General features: G+C 41.1%; 1 protein-coding gene across 2 annotated transcripts in view; it reads left to right on the plus strand.

Annotated features, from left to right (window-relative positions):
* Positions 1-8,262, plus strand: part of MAPK12 (mitogen-activated protein kinase 12) — a 37,330-nt gene extending 29,068 nt beyond the window's left edge. For both annotated transcript variants that reach the window (XM_084810909.1, XM_084810908.1), the window contains 5 exons: positions 2,222-2,293; positions 3,192-3,271; positions 4,153-4,231; positions 5,961-6,134; positions 6,769-8,262. In XM_084810909.1, coding sequence (XP_084667035.1) covers positions 2,222-2,293; positions 3,192-3,271; positions 4,153-4,231; positions 5,961-6,134; positions 6,769-6,839 — 476 coding nt within the window. In that variant the 3' untranslated portion in view covers positions 6,840-8,262. The remainder of the gene's footprint in view (positions 1-2,221; positions 2,294-3,191; positions 3,272-4,152; positions 4,232-5,960; positions 6,135-6,768) is intronic.
* Positions 8,263-10,994: the final 2,732 nt, after the last annotated feature.

Raw genomic sequence — 10,994 nt, forward strand, 5'->3', positions numbered from 1 at the left:
GTTTCCTCCCTCGAGATGCTTTGCCAGGCCTTTACTGCAGCTGCCTTCAGCTGCTGCTTGTTTGTGGGTCTTTCTGCCTTCAGTCTTGTCTTCAGTAAGTGAAAAGCATGCTCTATCGGGTTGAGATCAGGTGACTGACTTGGCCATTGAAGAACATCCCACTTCTTTGCCTTGAGAAACTCTTGGGTAACTTTTGCTGTATGTTTGGGGTCATTATCCATCTGCAATATGAAGCGGCGTCCTATCACTGTGGCAGCATTCGGCTGAATCTGAGCAGAAAGTATAGCCCTATACACTTCAGAATTCACCCTGCTGCTTTTATCAGCAGTCAGGTCATCAATAAACACCAATGACCTGGTTCCACTGGCAGCCATAGATGCCCATGCCATAACACTGCCTCCACCATGTTTGACAGACGATGTGGTATGCTTTGGATCATGAGCTGTTCCTTTCCTTCTCCATACTTTTCTCTTCCCATCATTGTGGTACAAGTTAATCTTCATTTCATCAGTCCAAAGAATCTTATTCCAGAACTGGGCAGGCTTTTTTAGGTGTTTGCTTGCAAAAGCTAATCTGACCTGTCTGTTCTTGAGCATTACCAGTGGTTTGCACCTTGTTGTGAAGCCTCTGTATTTACATTCATAAAGCCATCTCTTGACTGTAGATGTTGACAATTACATGCCTACCTCCTCAAGAGCATTCTTGACCTGGCTAGATGTTGTGAAAGGGTTCCTCTTCACCATGAGCAGAATTCTGTGGTCATCCACTTTAGTTGTCTTCCGTGGTCTGCCAGGGCTTTTGCTGTTGCTGAGCTTGCCAGTTAATTCCTTCTTTTTCAGGATGTTCCAAACTGTTGTGTTGGCCACTCCCACTGTTTTTGCTATCTCTCTCGATGGGTTTATGTTGTTTCCTCAGCCTAGTGATGGCCTCCTTCACTCGCATGGACACCTTTTTGGACCTCATGTTGGAAGTTCCAGTGAACAGCTACCAAATGCAAATGTAACACTCAGAACCACCTCCAAGCCTTTTATCTGCTTGATTGGTCATGGGGTACTCAGGAAACAGGCCACACCTGGCCATGCAGCTGCTTGTCAGCCATTCGTTCCATTACTTATGAGCCACCAACAATGGGGGGGGGGTGTATGCCACTGGCTGTACTTCCTGAATGGTTAGTGCCTCACTTTTGTCAAACCCCTTGAATTACAGCAGAAAGTCCTGACTTCGCTCCCATCAGGGTGTGTTTCCTTTCACCTTCAATGTGGTGGTGTGCAGAGGCCAACTGCCAAAACAGTTATCCTTGTTCCAATATTTCTGGTCCTGACTGTACATTTTTTAATTTCCTTGAAGCAGGTAAATAATGTAAAATAGCTTGTGCATCAGCAAATATTAAAGACTGTTCCAGTACAAAATTTATCTGCATAGTAACCTCCTCCCCAAAAGAAGCAACTACTGGGCATTGCGAAAACATACGTTTAAAAGAATCATTAGCTTTATTGCACTGCCAGCAATTAGCTAAATTAGACACTATTTATTAAGGGTGCAATCCTATGGCTGCTAGACAGTGGCTAGATGGCCATAGGATTGTTCGGTTTCTGGGAACTCCTCCCCTGCCACTTTGTAGGCGGTGCAGATCATCGCCAGGCTCTGGGCTTGGATGAGCAACATGGGTCCGGGCAAAAGGGGGAATTCCCATGGGCAGGGAGGGGTGGGGAGTGCGGAAGTGCCGGTACGCTTCCTATGTGCCATCCAGCCACCCCACCCCGCTCTGATGTCCCATGGCTAGACAGCTGAAATCGGCCATCTAGCTGTGAGTGCAGGGTGGCCAGAACGCGGAGGAGAAGATCCCCTCTGCACTCCACCTGCCCTGCATTGGATAGGCGGTTGCCTCTGAGATGCTTTGCCAGACCTAAAGATTAACAGTACAACAAACAGCCCTAACTCAGAATCACAGCTACTTGTATTCCTGCATCGATGCCAATTTCTGAAAATAGCAAAAAAAGAAGGTCCAGTCCTACAAAGCCTCTAAAATGCACATACAGGGTTCCTGGTAAGGAGTAGTCCTATTTGCAGAAACCAAATACACATTGTACACTTATGAGCAGCAATACTTTGACTTAATTGCCTGCTTTTTAAAGGTTGTGTTTTTCTGTATAGATTAGCTGCATTTAGAAGTATCACGCAGTAATTAAATTCTGTCAATTAAATATTTTCTGTATTTCAGTTGACATCTGGTCAGTGGGTTGTATAATGGCTGAGATGATAACAGGCAGACCACTCTTCAAAGGCAATGATCGTATCCTTTCATGATGAATGCCTGGCATTAAGATGTAAGAAGTATGTAAGAATTCAGGTCTCCAAGTAAGTGAATTCAAAAAAAGTCAAATAATTATCTGTTGAGCTACTTAACGTGTAAACATCAAGTCAGTTTTTTAAGTTTGTGTTTTTGCTGAAATTTGCAAGAAAGAAACCTTAATAGTTCATCACAGGTACTTTGCATTATTAATTGCAGGTAAAACCCTACACTTTTGGCTATAATCCTTGGCATATACGGCCGTTTTTTAGTTTATCTTCTATATTTTTATGTCAGCTCAGCTTTTCAACTTCATATCTGTTCCTTCTCTGCTGTGGGCCATTGTAGAAGCTCAGCAAATATTATTGAAAGTCAGTGATGTGTAAAGACCAGGAAAGTCTGGCTGCCCTCCAAAGCTTGGAGGAGGTTTTTAGAACTAATTTTGATTGATTGATTGATTGATTGATTGATAGACTGATTTCATTTCTATAGTGCCCAATAGCCAAAGCTCTCTGGGCAGTTCACAAAAATTAATTTTAAGAGAGAATCTGAATCTTTAATGTGGCTCCTAAAGTTTGTGAAAAAAATTAATCATCTTAATATGGGATATTGTCAGGCCCAAGTGTTGGTAAAATCCAACACTGGAGATGATCCACCAATGAATATTTGTAGAAGTATCTTCCCCGTTGGTACTTGAATGCTGTTCACTCTTAGCCAACTGTAGTAGTTTTGAGAAGATATAAGAAGGGGTCTCTATGTTCTGTAGAGGCTCAAAACCCTTCTCCTTTTTATACTTGTGTGGCATGTTCCAGCTTCAATTGCCATAAAATCAGATCAGTTATCTCATGCCTTTCATTTCGACATACTGACGTAAGATTTGACTCCTGACTTTGGCAACCAGATCTGGACCAGCTCACAGAAATTATGAAAATAACAGGCACACCAACTCAAGATTTTGTTCAGAAACTACAAAGCCAAGATGTAAGTAGCTTCTGTTGCCCAATTTCTAAGAGCCAAATTACATATTCAGAATGCCATGTGGTACTGACCTTCCTGGGTTGTACCAGTTCTAGTTGGAGAATGGCATACTTGAATGCCATGTGTTATTGTTTTTGTTTTTTTAAAGACCTCCCTGAACATAGAAAAGTAGCAGGTCAAGGAAATCTGGGCGAGAACCCTTCTTTCTATGTGCTTCCTGATGTACATATTCAGTATGCCATGTGGTACTGACTTTCTGGATTGTGCCAGTTCAGATTGGGGAATGGCATACTTGAATGCCATGTGTTGTTTTTGTTGTTGTTTTTTAAAAGACCTCCCTGAACATAGAAAAATAGCAGATCAAGGAAATCCAGATGAGAACCCTTCTTCCCGAAGTGCAAGCTTTCAACAGACAGCTTTTTGATACCTGGAAGTGTTCAAACAGGAAATACCCCCTTGATGCTTGAAGTGTGTAACCGTCCCAAGAGGACTACATGATATGATATTTCTAGAAATGTAGTATGGTTCTATTTTCAACCAAGACCCTTTTCAAATAATTGCTATGTAACACTGTAATACATCCAGCGTTCTGAATCATGTGGAGTGCCCCCACGGATAGAAGAGGCTCTCCTCTTCTGACTGTTGCCCTCTGTGTGTACAGGGTGACAAGAGTGATGACAGAGGGGGGTGGGGCTGGAGCATTCCCCCTCCTCATGTGTTTCAACAACACTTTTCCAGGAACACCTGAATAGGACTTGAGTCAGAAGTGAATCTGAACTTAGTGAATACCTCTGAGAGTAAGACTTGGCAGACCAAAATAAAGAAATACATTAATTTTCCTTATTGTAAATACATTTTAATGTACTGTTTGGGTTTCTTTCAAGGCAAAAAATTATATCAAAAGTCTTCCAAAAGTGCAGAAGAAAGACTTTGCTGCCGTTTTGAAGTATGCAAATCCTTTAGGTACGTAACTATATATGGGAGTCACAAGTTATGAACCTGTGTTGTAGCATAGCAGTGAACAATTAGTGTGGCTGAAGTTTCTGCCCTTTTCTAACAAGCTTTTTCAAGATGCTTACTGTTCTCTGAACGTTAGGATACTTTTCTTCGTATTTTTTAAATCAAAAGTGATCTATCTATATCAGGATGGCCAGTTTTGAATGCATGTTTTTAAAAAAATTCCGCTTTATTAGTAAGAGGCAAAAATAAATATTTTCAAAATTTATGTTGAAGGAAAGATTCCATACTTTCATCTTGCACATCTCTTTGACTTTTGTATGCAATACCCCAGCCAGTAGCTACTCGGAGAAATTATGTGAGGCCACCTGTAGTATATCAATAGGTATGCCTGGCACCAACCTTACTATCGTTTTGGTGCCAGTCCAAGACCTATTTGTTCACCTGGGCATTTATGCCTGGTTAGCTCTGCTGTGAATGCATTTGTTTAGCAGATATATGTAAAAGTTCTATCATTTGAAAGTATAATGCTGCTTTTACCTGCCCTGGAATATTTTTTTCGAAGGGCGGGATATAAATGGCAATAATAATTAGTGCTGCGCCGAACCCCCTCCTGCTCTTTTGCAATATCTTTGTTTCCCTGCAAAACAGGTAATTGTTTTTCTGCCTCTTTCATTGGGATGTTGAGAATTTCGGAGAAACGTCTCAGGGTTCAGGGCTTTGGTGCTTACCTTGCTGTAAGGAGGTGGCTGAAGGGCGGGCTGCTCTTTCTTTTACCATTTGCCCCCAGTCTGCCCTTGCAGCTTCTCTGGTTGCCTGAGCTTCTTGGAAAGCCCCCTGGAGGATTCAGCCAGGACTTCCTCCCTTGGGGCCTCCCTGTGCTGCTGCTTGCTGAGGGCCTGAAAGCTGAGCGAGGCATTTTTGGTTTTGCTTTGTTGTTATTAAAAGTCCTTTTAACAATAACAACAAGAATAGAAATTACAACAACTCCTCTCTCCACTTTCAGGCATTCAGCGGGCAGCTGCAGAGGAAAGACCCAAGGGAGAAAGTCCTGGCTAAGTCCTCTAGAAGGCTTTCCAGAAAGCTGAAGCAGCTAGAGAGGCTGCAAGGACAGAAGGGGGGGGGGGTAAAAAAAGGAGCACACACACCTCTCTCCCACCTTCTTACAGTAAGGTAAGCACCGAAGCCCTGCACCCTGAGAAATTTCTCCAAAATTCTCACCCCTTCTTTCAATTTTTGGGTGCAGTCTCCCCACCCCCCACCCCACAACAAATGGTCGAAAATAAATAGGTCGAAAAATTCCGCTCAGTGCTAATAATAATAAATAAATATCACATATTTTATTGTATGGCTATCTCTTGTCAGCCAGAAAGGCAAACGCCTGCTGTCTGTTCTTTCAGTAGCCCCTTTCCTACCCCTTCTTGATAGGCTCAGATTGGCCAATCGTATGCAGTTAATAAGTTAAGGTCTTCCTGCTAGGGGTACTTTACTGTAGAATCTAGCCACCTTTGAGCCATGTCTGAAGAATCAAACAGCCTCCAAAAATGCAAGAAGCATCCCCAATCTTGATGATCTTCAGTTAGCAAAATATTTAAGCACATGCTTGATACTGTTTCCTAAATCTGACTTCCTATTAAAAAATGAAAATCTTGATTTAAAATATTTCTCCTTTTTTTTCTTTTTGCTGGATTGCATGCTTGTCCTTGAATGTACTTTCTCTCTTTCTTTGAGCCAGCAGTAAACCTCTTGGAAAAGATGCTGGTGTTAGATGCAGAGAAGAGAATAACTGCTGCAGAAGCTTTAGCACATCCTTACTTTGAGGCCATTCATGATTCTGAAGAGGAAAACGAAGCAGAGAAATACGACGACACTTTTGACAACATGGATCTGCCCCTGGATGAATGGAAGTGTATGTTCAGTATTGTTGTGCTGAAGGACAATCTTCAGGCAAAGGACTAGTTTAGGACGCAATCCCATGCATGTTAGACAGAAGAAAGTCCTGTGGGATTGTCCAATTCAGTCCTGTCCCTTGACCTGGGGGGAGGAATCGCCATGCAGAGATTCCCCTGTGCACTACATCCCCTCCTCATAGGAGATCAGAGATAACAAAGCCCTGCAACCCCATCCAAGGCCCTTCCCCTGTTGCTCGCACCCCATTAGGGACATGGGCAGACAAGAAGGAGACATCCAACTTGGCCTGGACTTGCAGGAGCTGGCTTCTTTCTCCGTGCAGAGTGAGACACATAGAGAGGGAGGGAAATGGGTGGGGCGCCACCAATTGCATCATGGGAAGGAGAGGGGCTTCAAGACAGCTCACCCCTCCGACATCATCCAGCTTGCTGGGCTTGGTAATAACTAATATTAGTAACTATAATTAGTTATAGTTAGATCATAGGCTTTCAAAATATAAACTATTGAGAGGTATTTTTCCTCAAATGGTTATCATTCATGATAACATTGTTAGAGGAATTCTGATGATAAGCATTGTTTTTCTTAATGTAAAAGGAATATGTTTCTGATGTTTTCATTTTTAACATTTCCAGGTATCACATACAAAGAAGTGCTAAATTTTAAGCCTCCACAGTTACCTGAGTCAAAAGAAACAGCAGTGTAACCACAAGGACCAATTTGCTCAGAAACCAAGTGAAGGAAGGACAGTGTAAATTTTTTAAAAATATAATTTAATTGTACAAACTTTTTATAAATGAACTGGATGTAATCTGTTTAATCTCCATTCTAAGGAATATTTGTCTTGAGTTTTAGCTTGGATGCCTTTAAAAATAGTTTATCATGATAGGTTGGATGTTTCGTCCTGCCCCACATTCATCATATCCTAGAGCTAGTATGTATCCCACCCACCCCCAAAAAACAAATCCCCAAGACCACACAGTTTATAGTTTCTCTTTGTAGTCACAATTTATGATGGCAATGGGCTGGTTCACCGTGTATATTTTTCATCAATGTGAAATATGTCCTGACCTTCTCTGACAGATGTCCATGTAAATGTCTGAACTTCTTTAGAAGGCACATAGTCGGCAGCCAATCCTGTCATAGCAGCAGCTAGAAAAATGGCCGCTGTGACCATGGAAACGAATGCCAGGGAGGATCAAGATAGCTTGCATATGAACAAAAAGTAAATTGTGTGAAGTGGCTTGAATTTCTTGAACCAGTGCTTCAAACTGAGATGACATGAAACATGCATTATGTTGTCATTACTAAACAGCCTACTTAAACATTTAACTGGAGAGATTCACTTTGAAAAGGACAACTCAATGCACTTGATTCCTATGGAATGAATCAGTGGTCAGTTTTATTTACAAACAGTTATTTTGCTAAGTACAAGTAAAGAGAAGAAAATCAAGGAAATATCAAAATATTGCCTCTAGTGTTCTCCTTTTGAAATGAACAGGGGAAGAAATTTGCCAAAATATCTAGATATATGCACTTAAAATCCAAAGAGGTGACTTTTCCTGAGTCAGAACATCAACCCATCTAGCCCAGTACTGCCTGCTCTGACTGGCAGCTCTTTCAAGTCCTTAGTCTGAAATACTTCCCAACTCTGCTGCTTGAACTCCAATAACTGGTGATGCCACGGATTAAATCTGGGACTTTGTACATGCAAAAGATGTATTCTGCCACTACTTCTCTCCCCAACACTTACTGGAAAATGGATTTTACCCAATTTCATTGCTTTCTTTCACATATTCCCTTTCTTCTTTGCTGTGAATCCATAATAAAACTCACAGAAAGAAAGCTAGCATCCAAAAGGGGAGCTCCCACTAAAGCTAATCATGCCTCTTTTAAAAGGCTGAGATATGAAAAAAGGGTAATGAAAGACCTGGAGATTACAGAAATAATAAGCCCTTCTGGTGAAAATAATATTTTGTAAGATACAACTGCTGATTGGAGGAGGTAGTGCACTATTTTTTATTTGCCAATTTTACTGGTGCTCGGAAACTTGGGAATAAGAACCCAATTCGTGTTTGCTTTTAAAGCAAAATGTAAATACGATTATATTGTACTATAAATGTATTATGAAAACGAACCCTTTTGCAATGCTTTTTTTTAGTCTATATCCAGTCCCAGCAATAATAGTTGATAGTACCACATTCTTATTTTATTCATTTTTTTCTAGTCGGCTAGCAATTAACTGAAACCCAAATATAAACTATTCCATTCAAATCAAGTGACATAGCTAAAGGAGAAGTGAAAAACATCACATGACTTTAAAAAAAAAAATTCAGCACTGGCAATTACCTTGTGGGAAAATGCCCCTGAATTTGCCCTTACTGTTCTAACCAGGCATAGAAATAGTCACCTCAAGAAGCTGCTCTCAATTCTTGTCTCAAGTGGAGGCTGCATAAGGCACTGGAAGTCTCAAACAGGGGAACCTGGCAACAAGGCCGACCTTACTCTGTATCATTATAGTGATACACCAAAGGAAGGGAGTCCTCCACTGTGTTTAAGCACCACCAGTGATGTAGGCCAGAATTTTTTTTTTTATTATTGCATTTATATCCCGCCCTTTTTTCCTCTTGCAAGGAACCCAAGGCGGCTTACATTATCCTCCTCCTCTCCATTTTATCCTCACAACAACAACCCTGTGAGGTAGGTTGGGCTGAGAGTGTGACTGGCCCAAAGTCACCCAGTGAGCTTCCATGGCCGAGTGGGGACTAGAACCTGGATCTCCCAGCTCCCAGTCCAACACTCAGCGGCAATCAGGTGACACAAGGGGCCAGCAGGGTTTCATCTGGCTATAGACCAGATGGGCCTGACTACTCCATCAGAAATTTTATTACTTGAGTCAAGACCAAGCTGCTCCCAGAAGATGCCTGCCCCTACACATGTGCAGAGCTTGCTTGGTCTAGGCTGTCAGCCCTGCAGAGACTCGGAGGAGGAGACTGCTATCTTTTTATAGGTATGTTGAACCCAATTTGTCAAAAGCCTTTATAAGTCAAAACCCACGTCTTTTGTGACTTGGGTGTCCAGAAGAGAAGTCCATGCAGTGGCATAATGTGCTTCCAGTGAATTTTATCCTTGGCATGGAGGTGAGCTCCCTTACAGAAACAGCCAAGTCCATGTTAATAGCAAAGAGAACAGGTTTCTCTCTCAAAATGATTGTTACTCCTAATGATCTTTTTGATTGAGAGGTAATGTAAAGGATTTTGCCTAAAAGACCGATAAAGGATGGAACTATGACTTCTGTTTGCAAGGATCTCTCCACAGTTTTGCTATATATACACTGAGGAGGCTTGGAATATGGTGGATCTAAGGCCACCAGACCCAAACTTTCCAGCAGCCTTCCATCAGCCCATATCCGATCTACTCATATATTTGAAAAGTATTTCAAACCTGGTTTATTCATTTTCTGCCAGAAAGTTTCCATAGAGCAATGGTGTATTTTTGGAAGCAAATATTGAGTGATGGTAAGGTAGAGATGGGGTCCTTTCCTGAAGGACACTTCCATGCACATAAACATGCTGTTCATGTTGTCCTCCAATGCTGTTGCCAAGTAACTCCTCTGGTATATAAAAGGCTATGTGCTTTTTTATAAGCACATAAAATGACATTTCCGCCTAGCAACCACTCCTAATCTCCATGCCTGGAAACTGGCCCCTTTCAGTAACAAAGCTAATGAACAGCAAAATTAATCTCTGGGCATGATTTTGCCTAACCTGCAATAACTAATACAACTATTCCCTCTTGCCTTTGCTTCTTTGGGACTTCCTGTTCTCAGATCATTGCCAAATGCACCTTGAGGTCTCTTAAAATTAGACATTTTACGGCTCTCCTAGAAACTGTTGCAATGATCGATTTTTTCTTTTTCAATGCAATGTAAATTGTATCACAGACCTTTTCTGTGTTGATCACAGACCTTTTCTGTGTTGAACATGACACAAGAATCCACCATATCCAAGAAATCCAGATATCCAGCCAACAGGTGCAGATATAGATTTCAAAGGTTTTTCTTCACACTTTATTCTTAGTAAAGAATAACGGCCATTATTTTTACAAGTAGTGCCGCCTCTCAGATTTGAAAAGCATAGATCCTGATCACTGTCCTGGAATAGTTGAGTCAGTAATAATCTGCTCTAGAAATCATATTGTGCTGACGTCTCTAGGCAGCATTGCCTATTAACTTGCCTGTATCTAGGGGCAACCATTATGAAATAACGAAACTGCTTGGTTGATTGGATTGGTATGACTGAGGCACATCACTTTCTATGGCTGATGATGCTTAAGAGCTTGTAGCAACTGCTTCTGCTATCTCTATCCCAATAGATCAGGTCTGCTGGAAAATGTCAGGTGTTTTATCTAGTGATTACAGAAAGTAAGACTTCCCATCCTATCTTCAGAAATGCAGTCAAGTATATAGCCATCATTAAAAGAATATAAGTAGAAATACAAGCATCAGTAGAAGACATTAATTATTTTACAGTCATTTATTAAGAGGAGGAGGAGATTATGAGCCTGAGCGCACATTTATGAAAGCCAGTGGAAAGAACAAGCCTTGAAACTGCCTGGCCTTTTGCCTCAACTAGAATTGTCAGTGGTAAATGAGGTAATTTTATTTATTCAATGTATTTATAAACTGCCCTTCATCCACAAGGTATTCCAAGGCCATATATACAGCATTAAAAACAAACAAATCCAATATAAAAACCATACAATTATACATTAAAATACATAAAAACATTTAATACAAAAATATTAAATGGCTTTGCTATAGATTTGCAGATATATAGAAGGAACTGGGAGAGAACAAGAG

Source organism: Heloderma suspectum, chromosome 7 (genome assembly GCF_057233095.1).
Source record: "Heloderma suspectum isolate Gila_16-S chromosome 7, 16-S_ref, whole genome shotgun sequence".
NCBI lineage: Eukaryota > Metazoa > Chordata > Lepidosauria > Squamata > Helodermatidae > Heloderma > Heloderma suspectum.